A 25210-nucleotide genomic window follows, 5' to 3' on the forward strand; every position below is an offset into this window, starting at 1 on the left:
CGATTGATGCTGGAGAAGGTCACTGCTATGACGACATCATCTGGAAGACCTCCAGCAGTGACACAACAGCCCCCCGCCCAAACTCTCCAGGAGCCTGCTTCTCCCAAGCTTTACTACCGATAGAAGTCGGTTTGGAATAAACTGATTGGTTTGCGAAATGTAGCTAATCTGGATTTTCCCACGGTTCCCAGATTTATGTTAAGTTTTTCAGTTGCCTCCCTTTGCCACGGACTTAGCGATCGATGCTACATGCGACAGGTTTGGTGTTCGCACTACTGTGGTGGACAAATTGCTCAGCTGTTGCTCATAAAGCCTTTGCCAGCTCTGGAAAAACAAGCCAGTGTCTGCACTGATGCATCTACTGTGTATGGCGTGATCTCATCCAGATCCCCCCACTGACTGATCAGAGATGCTCCTTGCCTCCTGTTATTAACATTCTGTGACACAGGGCAGATCTCATCCATTTCAAATGCCCCTCTGCAGTGTTTACGATACTATTTCTTACTTTATTACACTTCACTTTGCCAGCAGTTTGAGATCCCAGATCAACGCTTGCTTTAATTGTCTGCCAAATAAATTCTGTCTCTCATGAGGAAAAGTCTTTTCTGTACTGAATTAGAAGTTACTCAGATTTAATAAGAAAATGACTTGCTTACATGCCCTGAACACTTTGGATCTGATTTTCCATTCATTATGCAAAGGGCTGTTTGCCCAAGAATAAAAATGAGAACCATAGTATGTTAATTAGGAGAAACAAACACAGCGCTTGTTTAGTGGTTAAATACAGAATAGTCATTAGTACTGACCTGTTGTCATAATATTGTTGCCTAATGCTTAAAGAAAGTGTGGTGTGAAAATGTGGTTATGCTTTTTTGTTGTGGTATTCATGTTTAGTAGTCCGAAAAGAATGACAAATGATGTCTAATGAGACCATGCTAACAGCAAAAAGGATAAGGCCTTTGTTAAATCTTAACATCATTTATGATGGCATTAAATCAATCTTGTGGATCGTGTTAACAAAAAAACCCAATATGTTAAAAACTGTTGACAGAAAAATAGTTAAAACTGGTAACAAAAAACATATATTCAACAGTCATCCCAAAATAACACAAATCGATATGTAAACCAACAAAGCTGTACAAAAACGTTTCATACATTATGTCAGCTTTTCATACTGTAATTAATTTCAAGCAGAGTGCAAAAATGATGAACTTGGTTCATGGTTCATGAACTTGGTTCATGGCTTGGTTGCTGACTGGGGGTCCCAGAGGAAGTGAGACACACCAGGGATGGTCAGAGCTAAATGTCCTGCAGCTTGTTTGTTTGGCTTTAATTGAATTAAATTGGCGACATCCTGTATCTTAAACGGTGTCTCATGGCTGGCATGTGCAAGAGGATGTTTTTCTGTGCTTGGAGCTGATGAGGGCTCTGATGTGGCTCTTCCCCAGGGTGACAGTGTTATCCACTGCTTCGAGGTGACCACTGCCCAGCCCTTCCTCGCTCAAGGTGAGCCTCCAGTGGATTCATTAACCATGTGCCTAGTAAAGCAATCCGACTGTTTCTCAGCTTTTTTCCTTCCTCCCAATATCTTTGAGCTTCTTAGCCTTTTAACAGTAAAATTTACATCTTGCTCATACTGTCTCTTTCTCGGTGCCTCAGCTTGGCCTCTCAGTCTCTCAGCTCTCTCTCTCACTCAGTCCCTCAAACCTGCATCTCTCAGTCTCTCAGCTCTGCCTCTCTCAGTCCCTCAACTCTGCCTCTCTCAGTTCATCAGCTCTGTTTTAACAATTTAATTGTTTTAATCCTAATGTCCTAGGATTAAAGGGATGATAGTAAGCCTCAATGCCCACTCCTCTCTCTCCTTTCACAGTGAGCCAGTGCCTGACTGAAGCCCCCACAAAGGGAATCGCCATGGTACCCAAGCTGGCTCTTGATGTCATTTCCTGTGAGGTGCTGCGCGTCTTACAGCTGACTGACAGCTTCATCGTGCCTGTGAGCTACCATGTCCCCCGCAAGGTGAGCACAGTAGCTCCTCTTCCTCCCAGACGGGAAAATCTGGTGGAGCTGGTGGAAGAGTTTCCATAGGTCCCACTATCACCCCATGTACTCCTCAAACCCTGAGGAGAGCTGACAAGGGCAACCCAAGCAAAAACTTCAAACCCGATAAGGCAACCAGGACATTACGTGCAAGTGTCAGAACATAGGAAGCACGCGAGGAGATCAAGAAAATGCTCATTTATTTCTGTTCTTAAGAAACTTAATTTTTTTATTCTCCTGTTTGAGAGACGGCCATTGGAAACATCGGGTTCATCCATTTGCTTGTACTTTATTAATCCAGGAATTTCATCAGCTCGTTTTGCAAAGGATGCTAGGACACCAGCTTCCACTCTGTGGCTTGGCAGCGTCTTCCAGACACCCACAGCCCTGCCGGGCTGAGAAGGGCCTCCCGTTCTCAGACAGAACTCTCCTTAATTTCCATCTGTGTTCCTTGGCCGACCTCCCTTTGCACACAAAGACATAGAACAAATTACCTTGGTCTGCTTGGTAGATCATTAGAGCTGATTAGATTTGAGTTAAAAGGCTGTTTTTCTGTGGCTTTTGCTTTTATTTGAAAATCGAGGAGAACTGCACAACTTTCCGTTCCTATTTTCTCAAAGGATGTTTATCTACAGAATAGATTGTTAATCGTTTTCCCACTGTGGGAATAAAACAGCAGTGTGGTTATTGTCTGCTGACGGGTACTGTATAAATAACACCTACACAGAGCAACATGCAGTCTAGAGTTAACCCAGAGACGTTCTGTGTGCTTGCTGTCTTTTGTAGTATAGCCTTTGACATAGATCTGTAGGAAACACTGTCATTCCTGCGAAAGAGAGTGAAAAGGAGCCCCCAGTAACATGCCTTGTGTGTATTTCAGTCTGGACAGGACTTCCATGAAGATCTGTACCCCGACACTCTGGGACAGACCCCTGCCATGACAGCGCAGGGGTGGTGGACTGGAGAGAACAAACAGGTACTCAGACCTTCAGCTCACCCACAGGTTCCTCAGCAAACCTCTGTTGTAATTGTTCAGCTGACACTGATCTTCACTCACCTGCTCTCTAAATACAAGACGGCATTAGAGAACACGAGTGAAAGAGGACATGCAAGCCCAGCACCAAACCTACATGTGGTTTGAAAAGGAAGATGTGTTATTTCCTTACTTTGTTGTGAACCCAGACCAGTGTGACCTGTCTTGCATATGACTGACACCTCAAGGAGAGATTCAGGATCTCCAGCCACCTGGAGCGCCCCTATCCAGAAGGTTTTGTAGATCACTGTTGAATAAATCCCCATACAGTATATATATATAGACATGTTAATCCATATACCAGGATGACAGATTTACTTTATCATTTTATTCAAAGGAATCTGGTGTTTAAATAGAGCTAACTGATCAGAAGGACTTTTTCTATGATGTTTATGTCACTGTGCTCCCGCAGAACAAACCAGCTAGATGTGGGGCTTCAAGACACTCTTGTGGAGCGATGAAAGCATGATAGGCAAGCTTGGGTCTTCTATTGCAGTGCAGGACTTTGATGTGATCCTTAGCACCACTAAAGAAGACAGTACAGTAGAAGTTAGGTAATTAAAGCATTGGTTGGATTTCATTCTTATAGTGGGGCAGCAGCAGTCGAGATGGCATATTACTCAGTGAAAGGGCCAGCAGGGGACTGAGACCCGCAGAGCAGGCAGTAATCATCCTCTTAGTACAACCCCTGCACTCTCCTGCTCTATCCCTTCCCCGCCTGCAGGTGGCGAAGGTGAGCCTCCACCCGGCCAAGCGCCCGCTCAAGAGAAGCGCGATTCCCAGCTCAGAGGGCACTGCCAGGTCAGGGCCCGCCAGTCAGCCCGCGAAGAAGGACCTGCCCATAGCAAAGAGCCAAGAGGTGGGAAACCTTTATTTTTTCAATCAAAAAAGCAAAATAAAGTATAGGGTGATTTCCTGTTTCAAACACGAGAGTACATAATGACAGCTGAGTTTCCTTCTGTCTAGAAGTTACATTTCAAGATTTCAGAAGCCCGTTTGAAAATCAATGTGGCTAGAATCTTATTTATCAAGCTGTTGGCAGGACTTGTTGTTTTAGGTCTGCAATTCAAAAGAAACATTGAAAGAGCTGGAGGTCTCTATGAGCTCGATCTGTGGCATTGTAGGACCGCCGTCTCTGTGGCGGAGATGTGCTGGGTGTGACAGGACCAGTGTGCCGTGTGCCGTGTGGCGTGTGCCGACCAGTGCGTGCTGACCCTGTTCTCTGTCTCAGGAGGATGCGGCTGGCCTCTCTTCGTCTAGCAGCTCCCTGACCAGTCCCAGCAGCCCCGGCAGCGTGGGCCAGTCTCCCTCGACCACCAGCCTGTCCAGTGGCTTCGTCAACAGCCCCAGCCAGCGCTCACTGCAGAGCATTCTGGGTACGCCTTCACCTGTGGTAGCCTGATTCTGCAAGACATTCTTGTTAAACTGGTGCTCGTTTATTTGCCTGGAGCTTTTTTCCCCGAGCGACTTTCATTCATGCCCAATTGAACCGCAGGATGTTCTAGAGGAGCAATTTGAGTGACGCCCCATGGTCAACAGTACAAGAGCTGTGCCCCAGATGGGATTTGAGCCCACAACCTTCCTGTTATAATTCCACTAACCCACATGGCTGCCCTTTACATTGCAGTTACAGACAGTTTGTGTCTTAGGATCTTAGAGTGTTAGTCAATCTGCACAGAAATAATGCTCTGGATAATCCCTTGCTGGATTATGGAGGCCTTGTCCTTTAATCTCCTCAAATGCACTGGGAATGAGAATGTGTCCTCCCAGTCCTCTTTATCCATACAGGGTGCCTTCCTGAGCTCTCTGTGGATAATGAAATGTACTATACTGTATATAAATATAAATATACTGAGAAAAAGCTGTCCTGTACCAAACATGCCATGAGCCTACCTAATACAGCGTGCGCGTCCATGTAAATATGCCAAATAACAAAAGAACGTGACAGAACCAGTACAGTACTGCGCAGTTTTCCACTATGAAAAGGAGTTTTGTCAAATTGAATGTAAGACTCCTGTCCTCACGGTTATGGGGAGGTGAAACAGGGGAGATGCGATGGGTAACACACAAGAAACGCGTGCGCGGGAAGCCTCTGGGACATTGGGAATGTTCTAGAAACCTCGAGAGCGCCTCTCAGGAGCGTTCCCACAGCGAGTCCCTGTTTGCTCCCCCCTCTCCTTGCCCCAGGCCCCAGCTCCAAGTTCCGGCACGCCCAGGGCACCGTGCTGCACCGCGACACCCACGTCACCAACCTCAAGGGCCTGAGCCTCACCACGCCGGGGGAGTGCGACGGCTTCTGCGCCAACCGGGAGCGCGTGGCGGTGCCGCTGGCCATCGCCGGGGGGCAGATCGCTGTGTTCGAGGTACCACCACCGCCGGTGCGAGGGGCGGCAGGAGGCGCCGTGTGTCTAACAGACCCTCGACAGCAAGCGGCTCAGCTCCAGGGAGCACCTGCTTTCAAAGAGCTCGTTGAAAAACGAACCTTGGGTGGAAAGTTAGATATTTAATGAGGAATTATTTGAAAGAGCAGTGATAATTCGTACCCGTGATAGTGTTTCCGGCTGGAGGAGGGGGAGGAAGAAAACGAATTTGCTAGGACATGGAAGCCGTTCAATGCTGTCAAAGCCTGGTGCCCGTCTTCTCTATTTCAGCGGGTTTCTGTGTATTCTGAGTTCTAAGGGGACAGACTGCTGGCAGACAGTCGTGAAAGTGCACCAGTTTTTTTAAGTCAAATGAACTCATTAACTGGAGTTCGTGAGTCTGCCAAGACTCTGTAGCGAGTCTGGGAGGGAGGTTGTTTGGCTTTGGCCCCCAGGTAGAAACCCAGTCCTGTCTTGACCCTCCACACAGCTGTCGCAGCCCGGACGCCTGCCCGACACCTCCTTTCCCACCATCCAGAACACCTCAGCGGTGGCCGACCTCTGCTGGGACCCCTTCAACGCCTGCAGGCTGGCCGTGGGTAAGGCTCTGCCTCTCTCCCGCTCCTGGGACTGGCCCGACCTCAGCTGTCCACTCCTAAGCATTGGCAGAGTGTGCCACATTCGTAGTCCTGCGTTTTACCAGGTCAGTCAGTTGGGAACAAATTCTCATCTGCGGTGATGATCTGGAGACCCACTCATACACTCATACTCATACATTTCCTGGAGCTACCTGAGTGAAGTACCTTTGCTCAGGAATACAACAGCTGTGTCCCTCCTGGGATTTGAACCCACAACCCTCCGATCCAGAGCCCTAAGCACTGCTCCACACTGCTGCTATTATATGTTTTTATATAATTGTGCAGTTTCCATATAATCATACTTTACCTGCTCACAAAACTAGCTTCCTTTTTTACAGGTGTTTTGCTACCTCAAACTACAGGAGCAACTCACCCAGTCAAATGCAAGGGTGACGATTGTTCAACGTACTCAGCACATTTAGGGATAAAATATTTTAGATGTTTTCCTTGGGTTTTCGACAATCCAGCTTTAACATCAGAAGCGGTGCTGACCAAATATCAAAACACTATTTAGACAATCTGGGAGCGTTTGTATTTTCTCTGCCGCCATGTTTTCTCGGACTCAGTGACCTGTGACTGTATCTCTTTCTCTGGCAGCGGGTGAAGACGCCAAGATCAGGGTGTGGCTGGTGCCCAAGGGAGGTCTGACGGAGACCCTGACAGAGCCGGAGCGTATTCTCCAGGGTAGGGCACGGGTAGCTCGACGTCTTTATTGGGGGGAAATCCCAAACCATCAAAGTCCGCCTCAGCATCAAAGCGAATGGACGAAAATAGTAGCATACACATCGTTTGGAGTGAGATCTTTCGTATCGTGTGAAAGGATTATCTGTTTTGGATTGGCAGAGGATAAATTGGAAGTTTCATGAGCCTACAAGATGAGATAATATAACCTGCCTTCTTCTCTAGAGAATAACACCTGCTGGGCACTTCTTTCCCTCTGTGAAATACCGATTCTCAAAACAACTTGTTAATCAAAGAGAGAAACAGGCTATTTCCAGAAATCTACGAGTGATACCATTCTATAATTTTCTGCTGCGGTAAAAAAAAAAAACAGCAAATGATTTTCCTGAAGGCTAATGTTCTCTTATTACCGTTTTCAGTTTTGCTTGTTTTTTTTTCTGTTTTATCTCTTAAAAATTAGGGATTTTGTGATTCTCAGGGTCAACAGCTGGGGTAAAGGTTCATCATTATGGAATTGTAGCTCAATGATAATATTTGAGAGTTGTCCAGTTCACTCTAAACCATACACCTCTGATTTATTCTAAGCTCTGAACATAGGTCCAATCACACTTCATTGGAAAATTTCGATTTTCCCTTGTTGAGCTGAATAAAAAGCACATGATTGACTGTTTTGTTGCGAAAAGACCCAGAAGCAAGTATGGCCAAAAACCTGAAATTTTTCTCAGTGAATTGGTTGTTGGAGCTCTGAGCCCTGCTTGTGTGTGCTCCAGGTCACACAGAGAAGATCTACTCGCTGAAGTTCCACCCCCTGGCCTCTGGGATCCTGGCCTCTTCCTCCTACGACTTGACTGTGCGCCTGTGGAATCTGGACTCTGGCAAGGAGGTCAAGCTGCTGAGGGGACATCAGGACCAGGTACTGAGTCATGTGAACCAGCTGCTCGGTCGCCTCTGCATTCGCTCATTGAAGCAGAGCTTTGCCCCGTGCACGTCTCCTGATGCCTCCTTCAGAGTGCATGAAAATCTTTATTGAAAGGAACAAGGTAGATGTTAAAGCACCTCTTTGAAGATCTTAGAAGTTGTCGTCTGTCGTGTGGAGAAATAACACCTGATCCCTCGAGGTGCTCGAGATTCTGATGCTCGAGAAAAGCTACCTTCCTCTTGAGTGAAGGACTGTAGTTTGTTGTGTCACAGTAGTTTTGTGCTGTAGTTGGTGCAAGATAAATGCAAAATATACATGCAGGACATCATTTCCTGTCCTTAACACTCAAAACATTCAGTAGAAGCCTATTTAGCAGCAGCCATGTGGTTACAGACACAGGACACAGTGTTTTTTCCTGCGTTAGAGAATGAGTGAATCTACCCTTTATATACTCTGCCCTCCCCGTCCTCTCTGTCTGCTAGAGCATGGTGCAATTAGCTGCTGCACGAACTGTATAATCTAAAACATACATTGTAAAAGAGTTTTATAAAGAACTTGTGATCAGGACGGGTCCCTTCAGGGACCAGGTAATAATTATTACAGAGGTGTTTGAGGAAAGTGGGTTTGAGATGTGTAACATCACATCCCCTTGTTCACTGAACATGACCTGAGAAATACTCCTGCAGCATTAAGAAGATTGCTCAAGCCCTGAAATATCACAATCGACATGATTATAGAACATTTATATCCAGACCATTGGATTACAAAAACCCACATCACAGACTGGAGTGCTTTCAGGCCCTGAACAGTTAACACACCCTGACTGAAGGCCTGTCCACTCTCAGAGACACGATGCAGAACCAGATCCTGATGAAATACAAGCTCAGATACCACGGCCTGGTCAGTGAAATAGGCCGACACAGGCAGACCTGGTTGTCCAGAGAGAACTGCATTCACTGCAAGACAGGGGAAGTTGAGGCAGAAATGCACTTCCTGTTGCACTGTCCAGAATATAACTGCACCAGTGACTCCTTTTACACCCAATTCTGTCTGAAATGCCTGAAACACAGTAACTCTTATTAGGGCTGGACAAATATAAGCCATATTAATTACAGTGTAGTTGCCTGAGGGACACAGGTGGTTAAATCACACTGACCCCACAGCACAGAGTTGAGACTGAGAGAGGGACACAGCCTGAGGGACACAGGTGGACATATCACACACACCCCACCACACAGGAATTAGATTAATAAAAGGACACAGCCTGAGGGACACAGGTGGACATACAGTATCACACACCCTCCATCACACAGGAATGAGATTAAGAGAGGAGGGAGGGGAGGGTCTGTATTGTTTCTTTGGCAGTTCTGTGATGGATCTGTCATGCTGAGAAAACCTTTGAACTAAATTGATGGGGAACAGCGGCACAATGGGGTTCCAATTGCAGCCCACTGTGGGCACTCCGCTAGCTGACCTCTGACCCCAGTGCAACTAGAACCACATTCCAAGGTAGTGATCTTAAAAGTTAGTACTCAACTCAGGTACATTCTCAACTAAAATGGAGGCATTAACTTCTGGTTGCCCCTGGTCCTTTAATAAAATGCCATGAAGGTTAAGAGCTGGTATCTGAAACTTATTTTCAAGGCTATTAACAACTTTGTGTTGTGATCAAACCATCATACGATTTGCTCAATATTCATAGGTTTTCTGTCAGAATTAAGCGATTCCTGCATGAATATGAGATCTTCCTCCCCTCTATTCCAGATTTTCAGCCTGGCCTGGAGTCCGGATGGTAAGTTCCTGGCCACCGTGTGCAAAGATGGCAAAATGCGCATTTATGACCCCCGCAAGTCCACAGAGCCCACTCAGGTAAGACAGTCTCGTTCACGCTGGCCAAGCTCTGTGCCATTTAAATACCTCACACTCGTGGCATGAGTTCGCATGCTGTACTGCATGACTTTAGCTTGTTTCCGTCCTGTACCATGGACACATTGAGCAATGTCTTGTTGTGTTTCCTGTAGGATCGATTGTACTGTATGAAATGTGACTAAAGGTGATGAAATGCTTTGGACACAAATACCTGTTGTGTAGTATTTACAGAAAATTAATGCAACGTTTAAACTATGTAGAGCAAACCATTGTCTGAAATATGGAAATGTGCATGTAGGACTGAAAGGTTAATTCTATATATACAGTATGTTTGTCCTATGGCTTTCCTAAACACGACATGGTAACCCCAGAAATTGACTGTGCTCAGATGATAAAATCCCCTTGAGCACGATTGAATACAGAACATTACAGGAAGATGCTCGTGGCGGGTGTTCTCCAGAGATGGGCCTTTTTTGTAACAGATTAAAACTCATTTCGAACCCCCCAGAGTGACTCTCTCCCTGCCTCTCTCCTGCAGGAGGGTCCCGGCCCTGAAGGGGCCCGTGGTGCCCGAGTGGTGTGGGCCTGCGCTGGCCAGTACCTGCTGGTGTCTGGATTTGACAGGTAGGGACACCTGTTTTTGAGCTCGGCACCAGATGCGACCCCCTTCGGCTGTACAGCTTAGGCGATTATATAAAATGTCCTGCCTCAGTTCCAGCCTCAGATCAGCCCCCAGCATCTTTCACAAACCCCATGTACAGGTGGTCCAGAGCTCCTGAAGGAACTGCTTGGGCTACTAACATAGCCCCTCTCCCACCACCTGCACACTGTAGTTTAGATCTTCTAAAATCCAGCTAGTTTTACTGGACCACACTGTCTGCCACTTACTCTGTCCTCATCGGTTTCTGTGAGATGCATCGGCATTTTGTGTCTTAAATCGCCACTCCATTGCCGAAAAATGAATGAAAATGAATGTCAAGACCATGCTGCTCATTCTAACAGACAATCATCTATGGTCAGACCTAGAAAAGCTTTTTTCCATGCCTGATTCTTATACTGTAGGTGCCTGACCAGGTACAACAATCACAAGACATCAGATTAAATCTCAGGCTCTCCCTTTCCTAATCTGAGCAGGATGTTCTTTATGTAAATAGTAAGCATAGAGCACTGAAATTCTTAACCCTGTTCTCCTACAGCATAGCTAAGAATGCATACTGAGTGCACAATGGCTGGAAGATTGTTGTATGGGGATGCAAAACTGAATACAATAATTTAGTAAACTGTTTCAGTAAACTGTCTCTTGAATGTGAATGTGAATCATTGTCAAGTGAGGGTCTCAGGTTCTGAATGTTAGAACGTGATTGTGGCGCTGAAGGGCCCACTGTGTCCCTCTTTAGTGTTAGTGGTTCTGATGCAGTTGCTATGGTTACTGTTGCCCGGCAGCCGAAGCGAACGCCAGATCTACCTCTACGCGGTGGAGTCCCTGGCCTCAGGACCGGTGGCTTCCGTGGGCACCGACGTGTCCCCCTCCACCCTCATCCCCTTCTATGACGAAGACACCAGCACGGTCATCCTCACCGGCAAGGTGAGCCCTTTCACCACAGTGTGTGCAAGTGCAAGAGATACAGTCATGTGTGCTTTTTCTGGGCTCAGTCAGGACTGGGCTGAGACCCACTTCTGCTAATGATGCAGATTCCCTTTGTATCGCACACACGGCAGCCTGCTTCTCTATAGGCTTGAGCCAGCTTCCAGAAGATCTCGAGTCCTGCCTGCAGTCGGCTCACACCCACAGGTACAAATAAGTAGGATTCAGGCTCTTTCCCAAATTATGTCAGACACTTACGTAATACATATTAAATTGCTTCCAGACCGTTTGAATCTAAAAAAACTAATTACTATTAAATATACATCAACGTGGTGAAGAACAAGCTAATGCATTACAATGTCGAAAAGGATCCAGACAGTGCAAGAATTATGTGACAATTGAGTTACAGAAACTTGATGTAAAACCTCCGTAGATTAATCCACAACTTGCAATTAGTGTGTTTTTTTTTTTATAGAAGCATATAGATAAGTGGAAACTACTTACAGGCTCATAGTGTGGAGAAAGTCTGGCGTGGAGAGACATGAGGATACGCTCCACGTCCCAGGCTGATGGCGTCGTCATATTGATTGTGTAGATGCTCTGTAGTTAACTTATTTTTCATTAACTCCTATAACGTTTGCTGCTGCAGTCATGCCTGATAGATGGAAGATTTATTCTAAAGGTGGTTTGTGCGATGTTGAAATGACATACAGCAACACTAGAGGAAACAAATATGTTTCATTTTCATATGCGTACAGTATATTCACACCTGAAGAAGGCTCCACAGCCGAAAGGTTGTGTTTTCTTTCTTCTTTTTTCAGCATGGAATAAACCTATTACTTGTATATTCATATGATTATATTAGAAATGCGTTCATGTGATTTAAGCAATGTGTAGAATAGGACAGCAAATGGCTCAAGAATAAGTGTCAAGTGAAGGTCTCAGGTTCTGACTGGTGTCCAGCTTACAGAAACATAGTCTTGCATAACCTGAGTCTGAAATGTTTTTAGGTAAAATGTGTAGAAAACATTATGTTTTAGGAAATACATTGAGACCAAACTGCTATTTCCCATATAAACCACAAACCTATTGAAACTAGCTGATGGAACTAGAAGATAATTTCTTTCTTTTCAGTAATGAATCCTGCATCCCTGTCTGCTCTTTTCCTCTGACCTTGACCAGGGAAAGAGGTGGAATTTCTAAAGGCTGTTGTTTCAGAGTAATTGCCCCTCTCGTGTTACGGACAGATAAACAACCCGGCCCTTTGATGCCTTCATGAATAAATGCGGCTGTGTTTGTTTTCCTCCCCGCAGGGCGACACCCGTGTGTACATCTATGAGATCCTGCAGGAGTCCCCCTATTTCCTAGAGTGTAGCCATTTTAACTCTTCCGAGCCACATAAGGTACCCGATCTTCATTCATCTGTGTACTGCTGGCACTCAAGTGTGTAGAGGCAAAACTGTCAAGTGTAATGCGCCCCCATTTTTGTCCCAAACCACCTCCATGTTCTCTTTAGGACTTTCATTGCAAAAAGGAAGCTTTTGGACTGGTGGGACTTGCGGACTTTTATTGGAGTTCTCGTTTTTGTTGTTATTATTGTTGATATTATTTTGAGGAGTGGGTAGACCTAAGGACTTTTAATTGATCATTATCTAGTGGTTTCCCCTGGTCTTCAGTCGCTGGCAATGATTCAGGAATAGCTCTTGAATCTGTAGTGGTCTTGTAGGGTTCTGCCCTGTCGTCGTCAGTCGCCTGACCAGCTTCCTGTTTCCTGTTTCCAGGGCCTCGTCTTCCTGCCGAAGACGGAGTGTAACGTGCCTGACGTAGAGTTCGCTCGGGCGCTGCGGCTCAGCAAGACCTCTATCGAACCCGTGGCGTTCCGTGTGCCCCGCGTCAAGGTTAGCGCACGCTGTACACGAGATTGTGACTGACATTACTGGGGGTAGGATGTCGTGGCACTTCAATTCACCTCCACTGTAAGACCACTGTAGCCACTTAGTTACCTAATAGAGCCTGCTATGGAAGATCTCTCAAGTAAGGAAGAATCAATTCGAAAAATATTTTTACATTTCAGTGGAATTGAAAAGTCCATGCTTAGGCAGCCTTGATAATATACTCCAACTGATGCATGACACACACATTGCGTGTATAATGTGATTTAACTGCAGCCTAGAAAAGAAAAAAAACTGCTTGATGCATTGATGAGGATTGCCCTGATTAATACAGGGGCGGCACAGTGACACAGTCAGCACTGCTGTCTCACAGCGCTGGGGCCCTGGGTTTGATTCCTGGGGCACTGTCTGTGTGGAGTCTGTATGTTCTCCCTGGGTTTGCATAGGTTTCCTCTGGGTGCTGCAGTTTCCTCCCACAGTCCAAAGGCAGGTTAATTGGCCGATTGTACCCTGTCTTGTGCCCGTTGTTTGCAGAGATTGTGGCTTCCCCGTGACCCTGTATTGAATAAAGCAGTTAAAAAAATTATTAATAACTATTCAAAGGCTTCTTCAATGAGGTTTTTATGTAATTTTGATTATCCTGGATAGGCTGATATGAAGTCATACAGCATGTTTAACATTTTCTGATGGATCAGTGAAATATATACAAAAGCCTACAGACCACAGCACCTGAAATATTGTGCAATGCAGTGCTGTGCATTATGAGTCTTATTTCCACCTTGGTACTCTACTCTGTCGGCTTAATTCACCCTATTGTCATCTTTATTTTGAAAATTGCAGTTCAGTGGGCTGATTTGATCCGTGTCTTTCTCTCGGCGCTCCACAGAAAGAGTTCTTCCAGGATGACCTCTTTCCTGATACCGCGGTGTGGTGGGAGTCGGCTCTGGCGGCCTCTGCCTGGCTTTCGGGAGCTAACGGGCAGCACCGCAGAATCAGCCTGCGGCCCAAGGACATGACTCCTGGTAGGACAGCGCGGCCACTGCGCCACTGCTGGAGCAAGAACCATGGCCAAGCGATGTCAGATACCCTGCTCTTTCATTGCGCTCAATTGAAATCGGGGCCATTCTTGCACCAGTCAATAACTGCAAAAAAGCATCTTCCGATGGCTTGAATGTGATGCATTTTCAGCACATTTTTGCAAAGTGCTTATGATGGCTTGATTTTCTTGTCTTCTCGACATCATGGAATAGGCTAACATGAATCAAGCTACTGCATGTCCAACTAATAAGGAAAATAATCCCATTTCTGATCAGTCTCTCAGTATTAGACTAAGTCAGGAATCTCCTGTCCTGGTCCTGGAGAGCTGTATGACAAGCAAATGTGATCGAAAATCATTAAATCATTCACTTCTAATGGCTTGAAGTACCTGTAACTGTGATCCATTTCAATGGTCATTCATTAAGTATTGGTTAAGTAATGCAGAGAACATTTGGAACAAGGATCTGAGCCCTTCAGCCCTCAAGAATCAGGGTGCACTTTATTGAGTACAGCACATGCTTAATTCATCAGTAACTTACAGGTTGGCCTTTAAGACTTACTTGAATGGGGCTCTCCAGGCTTGGGATTGGCAACCCCAGACGTAAACTGTTGGATCAGTTATACGTGACAGCTTCTAGCTTTAATTAAGAAGTAATCGATGTCAAATGTGCATAAAGGGTTTAGCTAATTAAGATGATGCATTTTGTAATCAGGATGCAAGACTGAATAATCAATATAATGTGATAAGGAAGGACAACCTGGATGCTCGTGGCTAATAATTGTGTTTTGGGTGTGGAACGCTGGAGCTGGAAGCTGGCTCGCGCAGAGCTCTGTGCTGAACATCGGGACTCGTGTGTCTGTCTCTGTAGTGAGCGAGGCCCCCAAGGAGGCACCAGTGCGGAAGTACCTGCCCTCGTCAGTGTACCTCGAGGAGAAGACTGACGAACAGAAGAAGGAGGAGGTAGACTGAGCCGGCCTCCACAGCATCGCGCACACGACTCTGCACAGAGCTCCGACACACACTCTCCACTTCACACACGGCCCTGCACAGAGCTCCGACACACACTCTCCACTTCACACACGGCCCTGCACAGAGCTACGGGCGTCTCTGACACACCCTTGAGAGGCAGTACCCACCCTACAGAGAGATCACTATTCCACTGTTACCAGCTCTCAATGTAGAACTGGGCCCAGCAGTGGCCACTGGTGACCGGGGTCCTGTTTCTGACTGTTTCTTGCTGTGTTGCAGCTGCTCAGCGCCATGGTGGCCAAACTGGGGAACCGGGAGGACCCTCTGCCCCAGGACTCCTACCAGGGCGTGGAAGAGGATGAGTGGGTGAGGCCATGAGGCGCCACACACACTGCACCCACTGACCGCCACCGGACAAACAAAGCACTGCACAGACACACACTCACGGCCCGCAGGCGCGCTCTCGTAGGTACAGGGGCTGTACGGACCCTTTCACGGTGCCCTGGGGGAAAATAATCCGATGTTGTGTTTTGTGTTTCAGGATGACTAAAGGGACCAGATCCTTGGGACCAGTCAGGGTGCCTGTAGCGATAAAAAGCTGCCTGGGAATCGTCGTGCCGTTTCTGAACACATCTCCCTGCCTCTGAACCCCACCCGGCCTGCCATTCCGGACTCTACCCCTCCCACAAGTCCCCCTCCACCCTGCCTCTAACAGTCACTGGCTGCCTGTCTTTAGAGCTGGGGTCCCCTCTGTATCCCCAAAGTTACTGTAAGACCCTGCCTGCTTGTCTTTAGAGTTGGGGTCCCCTCTGTATCCCTATGGTTACTGTGAGATCCTGCCTGCCTGTCTTCAGAGCTGGGGTCCTCTCTATATCCCCACAGTTACCGTAAGACCCTGCCTGCCTGTCTTCAGAGCTTTAAGACCTGCTGTACGACTTGAAAGGCATCAGCACCCAGTCAATCACACACAGAGAGCCCAGTCTAGTCAGCCTGTACCCAGATAGCAGCAGATGCAGGTGCTACATGGCTTGTCACATACTAATCCCACAACTCTTCGGTTCCAAAGGAAAGTATTTTATTGAACTTCTCCAAAGCAGTGAAGTGATCTGAGGGCGTCAAGCGATTCCTTACAGACCATTTACTGCTGACCACCTGGCCGTCTTTAACAACAGGCGTTTTGAAAGGAAATGCTTTTCTCTTGGCACAAATCACTCCTTGAAACTCAACAAAAGAGAGAATTTGTCCTTGGGAATCTCATGATCCTGATCCTCAAACACTCAATTGCGCAATGCACTGTGCAACTAAAGAAGCTGAGAGGCAGAGTGCTTCGCTCTGCGTTTTCTGCATCGACATCTCAAGCTGCACGGTACTGTTTTATAAAGAGGCTTTCCAGTACAATCCAGTATTATTGCTTTTGTCTTTATTTGCAATCTGGATGCCGCCTGGCGCGTGCCGATACTCAGTGTCTGGAGTTGGTACGTTTTGTGATGTAGGTGAGCTCAGATTGGGTGGCAGTTCAACCTCTTCCTTGCTCAAATACACCGCACTCCTACTGGACACAGTATTGCTTTAAATGGAGAAGCCAGGTGTTGATGGCTGTGGCGTAAACATTTGATGCAACACACACATTTAGGGAACACACACCTCTTACTGAGGCTATGCCAGGAGCGACTGCTGTCCCTGCCGTGCCCTGTCCAGTTCATCTCATCTCACTGGGCCCTGGGGACAAACCAACCCACTTCTTTCTCAGGCTGGGCAGTTTTTATACTCGGAATCAACAAGATGCATCTCTTTTCCTTCTCTCTTTCTGTTCTTTTATGTCTTTTATGTAGTGTTGTAGACAAATAAAACAGAAACTGTAAAACAAAAACTCTGTGTTTGGACTCTCTTTGTTTTGCCTTCACCTGAAATATGCTCGGCAATATTTGAAGTGAGTTCTGGAATTTGGGCTTACCAATGCTGCTGTAGCAATAACTGTATATATATGGTTCTCATCGATGTACAGTATTTGAAAATGAATGGAAGGCATCTTAGTTTCCCTTTTAGATATCTCAATTTGTGTTAGTGGGTGTTTGGCTTTCTTTTGAATGACGAGAATGGGGATTAATTTGTTGTTTTTTTTTCCAAAACATTAACAGCGTTTTAGAGAAAACTTTTCACGTTTACCAGATGGCGATTGTGGTTGACACTATAAAAACAGGTGCCCTGAAGATAACAAAATCTGTTGTCTGATCAATTGTCAAGATACAGTTTGAAAGCAAAAAGAACAATTTTAAGAATAAGGAGACACCTTCAGCATAGTTTATACGGGTACCTACTACTTTAGTCTGAAAAACAGAAAATTAACTTAATCAATTTTTAGCTGTCGTTACAAATTGGGGTCCAATTGTCTCAAAATATTACTGAAAACACGCTCAACGTGTTTATTCTCCTAGTCCTTCAGAAACGACTGTAGTTATAACCACCAGCCACTAGTCGGCAGTGTTCTCCAGCTTTGAGCTGCTTTATCATTTTACTTCTCTTCTCATCTTTGTTGTATCTTGCTGCCCCTTAACCTCTGAACCCCGGGTGACCTTGAATGATTTCTGGACTGGTGGTACATGTGACAGAGGAGTAGGAACTACACTGTAGATTTAAGTATATGTTATGGTGAGTAAATGCTTTTAATGGTTTATAGCTGTTACAGAGAAGTGATAAAGCGGAGGGGATCATTAGCTAATAAGCTGCAGTGTTACACGTGAGGTAGCTCAACATTTCTGACCTGATGCTATACGAAACTAGACTGCCGCATAGCAGTTAAGTAAGATTATATATATATATTTTTTGTTGTTGTTGTTCTCGAAGGGGCCTTTGAGTATTATAAAACCCACTGCTTGTCATTCTGAGGACGATATCTCAGTACTGTCTGCTTAATGTCCATTGACCTTGTACTACCAAGGACAGATTTTGTACATTTTTAAAAGGATTTAAAAAAACGATTATAATATAGTTAATATATATAATATATAGTAATATGTGTGGGATGACGTGTGTTTGTGAATGTTCTGCATTACAGAACACCTGTTGACCCCGGTTATCTGGAATTTATGGATGTCCTAAAAATGTCTACAGAAATGTTCCGTAGCACAGGCAGACAACTGCAGACAAACACTAGTGTTCCTGCTATCGTTTTGCCTGTGTATGCACCAGAAACCAATGCATCACAGGAGGTCTGGAGATGCCTACCGCTCTGTAGGAACAACAAACTCCCTGCTATCCTGGGAAGAAAAGGCTTTGTCAGACTCCTAAGTGGACAAGCTGGTAGCAGCCAAGCTGAAAAAAAGGGGATGAATGGCTTCTCACTTTCAACCTTCTCTGTCTTGTCCTGCAGGCCAGGTACTTGGCTCAGATCATCGTGATGGGAGCACAGGTGGTGGGGAGAGCCTTTGCCCGGGCACTGCGACAGGAATTCGCTGGTGAGTCCCTAATCAGACCCTTCGGCAGAAACGGAGACACCCCTTATAAACCTGTTCAGCATTATGGCAGTCTACAGTATCTCCCCCAGGCCCGTTCTATTGCATATTTTACCGTGTGTCATGTTCCATCATGTAGACACTCGGCTCTATATCTTTTACTGTAGTTGCACTTTGCTTTCTCACGTTGTAACGTGCTTCTATAACGGAGCTCGTCTGTGAGAGAAGAGCTGGTGTTTTTGCAGCATGGAGCCCGTCGCCGGGCCATGAAAAAGTGAAACCTGCAGAGGTGAAAGTTATTTCGCTGCATAACTCGACATCTCCTCAGTTCTTCCCTTTGCCCTTTCTAATTTGGGTGCGTAACTTAGTGACGCGGTGAAAATGATGCATGTATTCCTGGGTTCCAAATACAGGGTGTCATGTTGGGAGATAGATGCCTTTTTTAAAAATTAAACAGATGTGAAATTCGAACAGTGTCTGGCCTGATCGCTTGATCGCTTGTCCTAGTTGAAGAGTCTCCCCCCCTCTCCCCTCACGTACTAACCCGAGCTCCGCCTGTGTCTCTGCGTAGCTAGCAGGGCAGCGGCAGAGGCCCGGGGAAGTGCAGGCCAGCAGTCGGCCGCAGCCTCCAGCATCACCGGCATGACGCTACAGGAAGCCCAGCAGATCCTCAACATCTCCAAGCTCTCCCCGGAGGAGATCCAGAAGGTGTGCCCCCTCTCCCACCTTCCCGCACACCTCCAGGCCTCCGAGGCCAGTCGGTCTGCTAGGTCACTTGAAATCGCCAACTGCTGAAAACCTTGAGACGGGACAAACTGGTCCTGTTGAGCACACGATCAGCTCCATTAGGTTAAGAGGTGGAATTTAAGCCTCCGGGAACGGTTTCAAAGAGATTCAAGATTTATTATCCCCTAAGGGAAATTATTTAGCGGCAAATTGTAACCACGCCAATGCAACAAATCTCGCCAACACCGCCCTGATGAACTAACATCCCACCCGGGCTGTATCATTGCTCATGCCAGGACCAAGGGTGCAGGCTCCTTGCTGTTATCTGTATCATTTACAAATGACAATTATCTTTTTTCTAGGAAAGATTCATGAGAATCTTATCGTTTCTGACATGCTCAACTTCAACTTAATGTTTTTTCCCCATTTTCCCCTCAGAACTATGAGCACCTGTTTAAAGTGAATGACAAGGCAGTTGGAGGGTCCTTCTATCTGCAGTCAAAGGTGATTTTTCAGTATTTTGTGGATGCCTTGTTCTGTCTCCTTTATGTTCACACATTTGGGCCCCGTAGTTGTCCCGTCCAGCTCACAGAAGCTTGGGTCTAGATTCTTGGGGAACTGGGTTGTCCATCTCAGTCAGTTTTAAAGAGAAATAGCTTATGCAGGAGAATCTCAGAACCAATTTTGTGTCTTTGTCTCAACACAAGCAGTTCATGGTCTCGGGTAAACTGCTTGATCACAAGGGAATGTACGAGTCATCTACAGTATGCGTTTCAAGTACTGTACAGGGTCTTGCAAAATGGAGAGTGCTGTCACTCTCAAATTCTGTAGATGCGGGTATCTTTGAGCAAGAGATATCAAACCTCTCTGCACAAGGCCAAACTAACAACTAGTGCATTTTGAGCTTGGTGTTGCATCTCGTACAGCATTATCTGCTGTGGTGATACTGGAGTGTCGTGGTCTTTTTCATGTTATTTTTTTGACCTGCGTTGAAACTCTCAGTGAAGCAGGGGCCATGAACGGGGCTGCTGCGTCTGTGTCCACAGGTGGCGCGAGCCAAGGAGCGGCTGGACGAAGAGCTGTCCATCCAGCAGCAGAACAAGAGGAAAGAGCACAGTTCTCAGCAGCAAGACCAGACCTGAGCCCGGAGAACCCTTCACGGCCCCCTTCCTCCTCCACCATCCCCTGTAAATTAAGTCCTCTGTAATAAAGTCCCTTTTCTGTATGGACAGGTGGTGTGGGTGCACTTTGTTGGTATAGCTGGGTTATGTCATCTGCATGCAATGCATTCACTGGTGTGTTGGGGAGAGGGAGAGGAATATTAAAATGATCTGCTCCTCCCAGCAGCATGAAGTTGTCCCCTCACAAGCAGCACACAGGATGAAACTCACCTCCTTGGCTTGTGCTCATTTGTGCTGTTGAAAGTAGCTTTGGTGCTGCTTTTATTGTAAAGGATATAGCACCTTCCTTTTCAGGTAAGTGCCAGACCATCTACAGGAACTTCTGTCAGTACCCTGAAAATTCAAAGCACTAGATTAAAGTTTAGAGGTTAATATCTGCAATTTTGTTTGCCCCTTAACTTGCAGCAGTTGGTTTTGCTTTTCATAGCAGTAAACAAAAACATTAAGTTCCTCTCTGCTCATCATATTTAGTCAATATGAATGTTTCCTGCTTCAGTGAACATAGTAACACTGAGTTCTAGACTGTTGGAATTATGAACTATGTACACACTGTGGCGGACACAATTCCCATCACTATAACAGCTCAAGGCTCTTTAGCAGTTGGGGCAGGTTGCATACACAAATTGAACATGTGGGTTTAGTGTCTCTGTACCTCTGATAAAGGAAATTGGCCTTCCGCAGTTGCAGTCAGCAACCACAGCCGAGGTGGTAATTCACCCAGAAAATCCAGTTTAGTACCTGGGTTGCTGTGGACAGCAACACTGCCAAGCCTGTTGTCCCTTGGTCCTGTCAATAGTTGCAACTGTAGGACACAGTCTCAGGCTATTTAATCTGTGTACTACAGGTGTGAGAACTACATAATGGAATCCTTGGTTAGTCCAAGGTGCAAGATGTCTATTAAGACGTAACTAGTATCCCCAACCTCCCCCTTGACACATTAAGATACTGTAGCAAGTTTTCCTGCAGATGGCAGTGTTTTAAAATTTCAACAACAAAAAAAAAATGCCACTGAAAGCATAGTTATCAATTACTGTCCTCCCACTGATCTTCACAGCACTAAAGCATTGGTGTTGTGGGACCAGTGTCTGATGTCCAAGTAATAGTTTAAAGAAAGTAATGGCAGCATACAAAGACTTCCAGTGAAACCTCCACTTTATTGCACAGACATGATACAGCCATTACAAGATCAGGGTCAAGGTCATGACAGGTCAGAGGATCACCATACACACCAAATAGCTTTGCTGCACATTGGAGTGGCAGATGAAGTCCCATTCCCGTTATAAAGCTTCAGCTGCTAGTCTGTTCCTATCTGATCAACAGGGCTCTTTTTCAGCAGGGGGGAAAGGACAGGTGACATGACCAAGTCCCAACACCACACACACACACTGAACAACATTCCTACCCAGGCTAGTCACACTCTGGACTCCACAGGCTTGGAGCACATGAGCTCCTCGTCTTACCCAGGTCATGAGCCATCATTGAAGGACCTCCACACCAGACTTGAGGATACTGCCATAGGGAAGTTCACTTTAATACAAAGGGACTAGGTAGTTAGACTGATGCATTTATCCAGGGTATCTTTAATCTTCACTCATTTCAAAAGCTGAAACAAGTTCAGCCATGTCCTACCTGGGATCTCAGTGTAGGGATCTCTCCTCACTGGCTGTGCAGCAGGGTCAAGCTGGGTTTCTGGATCCAAGACAGGAACACACTGGGCTCTTTCTGGTATATAGCTTTCATCGAGAGCCTGCAAACCTAGTCCCTCGGAATGGGATTCTTGTGGAATACCATCTTTCCTGCAACAGTGTGCTGCCAAGACAAAAGATTGTTTAATGGAAGGCATTGTACACACCCCTGAAGCCTCAGTTTTGCAGGGGGTTTCAGGTCTGTACTTAAGGCTATACTGCCTTCAGAGGAAGTACAAAAGAGCAGCTAGCTAACCCTTACCTATAGCACATCCTGGAAAGAAATCAAGACATTAAGCTATGGAAAAGCTCAGGTTGTTTTCACATGCAAGACCCTACCCTGAACATCTACCTGTATATTCAGCAATGGTAAATTTAATCCACAACCTCAATTCACCCCATTATAGTTTACCCATGAGCTGGTACACATTCTTTTTGCACATCTCTGTACATGTAGCTCTCCCTACTGGACAGCATCACTCACTGCACTTCCAAGTCTAAAAGATGATCAGCTGGCTTCACTAACAGTGTTCTGGTTGAGTTTTCAAAGCCAGTGACATCTTGCTCTTCTCACAAAACCAATGCCAGTATTTTAGAGCCACAAAAAATATTAACAATACAACTCCCAATAAATAACAATTAAGTTCCTTTTCAGTTCAAATCCCCCTCTAAATGTTGTCCTCCAGGCTTAGCTTTTATAAGCCTCTTCATTAATTACAGGGGCTTGGCTAATTCTGTAGGAACCTATCCCAAAAGCCCTAAAATCCTCATGTGGAGTGGCCAGGTGTGTCTAACTCAATATTGCACACCTGCTTCCTGATCCCTGTCTGCTCAGAAGCCATTTTGGCTCAAAGAAACACCACAGCCTGGGCTTGAGCCAAAATGCAAGATTCTTACAGAAGCCTTCTAGGGACACTATGACATAGTTTTAATACCTTTTTCTTGGACAGTATTAGATGTGTGTTCTTTCTAAACCTTTCAGAACAGCTCAATCTACTTAAACAGATTAACAAAGATAATGAGAAAGATAATGACTTGATTATAGCTTATATATACTTATACATCTACAGATTTGTGATATCTAACCCTTAATATTTCTCTTTCTATGTCAGAGCACTTGTCAATGCCTGCTATGATTGGAATGGTGTTCTCAGTCGATGTATCACAAAGGAGAAACTCAAATCCCCTACAGCCAGCTTCAGCTGAGAGACTATGCTCTCCACCCGTTTCACTGACACTCAAGGATGAGGGACTGATATGTCATGAGCATTTGCTTATGTTCATCCTCTTTCCTCTTCTCCTGTACTCTGTTAATTCAATGAGATCTCCCTACTTTGGTCTCTAAGTAAAGCAAGTACAGCACAGATAGATCAGGTTATAGAACAGTAAGCGTCCTGCAAAGAACTTCAGACCCCACAGCTCACCTACATATTGCTAAATTCTTTCATTCACATTCCTGTGGCTCTCAAAGACTAATAAGGATTAAATGCACTAACTGTGATTTACTCAGATGGCCATGGGAAAAATGATTTTGAATTTGTAATTCATGGGGGCTTCTGTAAACAGGCTCGATATCTTTAATAAGTTTTCACGTGGAGCCAAGAAAAATAGCTACCTGCACCGTCAGTCTGTAGCCACGCCCACTCGAATGACATCTCTCGCAGGCCACGCCCCGCGCACCTGTGCGCCAGGTTCTGCTGGAGAGAGCGGAGCTGAGTGAGTTTGTTACGCGTCTTTTATGATTATTTTTCATTTTTCCTTCATTTTAATGTAGATAAAAATTAACTCGTGTAATTATGTTGTCTACACCACGCAGGGGAAAGGGGGGTAAAACACGTATTTTCGTTGGGAGCTAAATAACATTTCTAAGTCTTTGTTCACAAAATCAAGCGTGTGCATTTATCCAAACCGAAATAGCTTACCTGGATTTGTAAAGTTTTTTATTATTATTTTCCAGAGCATTTTGTGTGTTTGTGCTCTTATATTCGTGGTAAAAAATTCGCTTGCAAAGAATACTTATTGGTTTCAATGGTCTTACATTCTAAATTCTGCTTTTTTGTGTTTTCTGTTTAGTGTCTTCGGGCAGGACATGCACTTATATAAGTATAAACGCTTTATTCATTTCGTTACACGTATCTCTTGGAAATATTTTCTGCGCTATCTACCCTGGTGAAAACGCCGACTGCTACAGAAACTTTGGTTTAAATCTTTAAATAATCGTCTAAATAATTATGTCTTGTGTTTCCAGTTTGGTGTCTTCGGGCAGGACGAGCTTGGCTCAGCTGCTGGAATTATCGATGTAAGTATAAATGTTTTTATTTATAAAGCGGACATTGTTGTTGGAAAACATGATGTACCTTCTCAAACTCAAAAAACTTCAAACTAGGCGATACTAGATTTCTCCGGGGCAGAAATGGTTTTGACCCGACAACACAGGGCTGCTGTTTAAAGAAATAATTTTCTGTTAAAATTGCTAATATATCTCTTTTTTGGTTTCAAATTTTTAGCTTCCAGATTACATCAGAACAATTAAAACAACGAAAACTATCAAGAAATGGATTAATTATGTGTTAACTAAGTTGTTTTAGAAAACAATTTGCTCATAAATCGTAAAAAAAGCACATTAGAATCTGCGAGTCTTTAATCGATACACTGTAGCTGTATTGCGTATTTAGTATTGAGACTTTAAATTAACCTTTAAATGAAACTACTTCAAAATGAACTGGTACATTTTTTGTTACACCACGCTAAGCGCTTTATCCCAACTGTGAGTCTTTTTAAATTGTTTTATCTGCTGAACATATCAGCAAAAACAAAAGCTGGATCTATTTATTTCGACTTAATTGAAAGATTCTGTTTGTTACAAAGTTAATACTGATTTTTGTTTTGCAGAAAATGCAACGAAGTTAGTCTTCATTCCGGCCGCTGCCTCGACAGAAGCCTCGGAGAAACAGTAACGTGATGTGTGTTTCTGTGTTTTTCCTTGCAGTTGCATGCAAAAGTTTTCGTTGACTTGTAAAAGCATTAAGCCTTAATGTAGCCGTGCTTTGACACTTTGTAATTGAAATGCTTGTTAATTTTCACATCGAAGCTTTTGCAACTGACGTATTGTAATGCTTTGTTTTGTATGCCATTTTCGCTCAA

General features: G+C 45.1%; 2 protein-coding genes and 1 long non-coding RNA gene across 3 annotated transcripts in view; all 3 read left to right on the forward strand.

The window, feature by feature from the left end:
- The window catches only part of coro7 (coronin 7), a 190597-nt gene extending 173705 nt beyond the window's left edge, over positions 1 to 16892 (forward strand). The window contains exons 12-29 of the mRNA XM_069180818.1: positions 1449 to 1506; positions 1871 to 2016; positions 2918 to 3013; positions 3795 to 3929; positions 4302 to 4446; positions 5258 to 5433; positions 5921 to 6029; positions 6666 to 6752; positions 7520 to 7662; positions 9433 to 9537; positions 10076 to 10161; positions 10981 to 11122; positions 12436 to 12525; positions 12904 to 13020; positions 13901 to 14036; positions 14922 to 15013; positions 15302 to 15388; positions 15564 to 16892. Coding sequence (XP_069036919.1) covers positions 1449 to 1506; positions 1871 to 2016; positions 2918 to 3013; positions 3795 to 3929; positions 4302 to 4446; positions 5258 to 5433; positions 5921 to 6029; positions 6666 to 6752; positions 7520 to 7662; positions 9433 to 9537; positions 10076 to 10161; positions 10981 to 11122; positions 12436 to 12525; positions 12904 to 13020; positions 13901 to 14036; positions 14922 to 15013; positions 15302 to 15388; positions 15564 to 15572 — 1959 coding nt within the window. The 3' untranslated portion in view covers positions 15573 to 16892. The remainder of the gene's footprint in view (positions 1 to 1448; positions 1507 to 1870; positions 2017 to 2917; positions 3014 to 3794; positions 3930 to 4301; positions 4447 to 5257; positions 5434 to 5920; positions 6030 to 6665; positions 6753 to 7519; positions 7663 to 9432; positions 9538 to 10075; positions 10162 to 10980; positions 11123 to 12435; positions 12526 to 12903; positions 13021 to 13900; positions 14037 to 14921; positions 15014 to 15301; positions 15389 to 15563) is intronic.
- Positions 16893 to 17576: 684 nt separating this feature from the next.
- On the forward strand, positions 17577 to 20429 carry pam16 (presequence translocase associated motor 16). The gene is made up of 5 exons (XM_015359889.1): positions 17577 to 17671; positions 18393 to 18477; positions 19046 to 19182; positions 19639 to 19704; positions 20247 to 20429. The coding sequence occupies exons 1-5, from the start codon at positions 17669 to 17671 to the stop codon at positions 20340 to 20342; spliced, it is 387 nt and encodes a 128-aa protein (XP_015215375.1). The 5' UTR covers positions 17577 to 17668; the 3' UTR covers positions 20343 to 20429.
- Positions 20430 to 23697: 3268 nt separating this feature from the next.
- On the forward strand, positions 23698 to 25199 carry LOC107078949 (uncharacterized). Its single transcript, XR_001479900.2, has 3 exons — positions 23698 to 23782; positions 24140 to 24365; positions 24959 to 25199. It is a non-coding gene; the product is annotated as an uncharacterized lncRNA (long non-coding RNA).
- The last annotated feature ends 11 nt before the right edge of the window (positions 25200 to 25210 follow it).

The sequence above is a fragment of the Lepisosteus oculatus genome, chromosome 19 (assembly GCF_040954835.1).
Source record: "Lepisosteus oculatus isolate fLepOcu1 chromosome 19, fLepOcu1.hap2, whole genome shotgun sequence".
Lineage (NCBI taxonomy): Eukaryota > Metazoa > Chordata > Actinopteri > Semionotiformes > Lepisosteidae > Lepisosteus > Lepisosteus oculatus.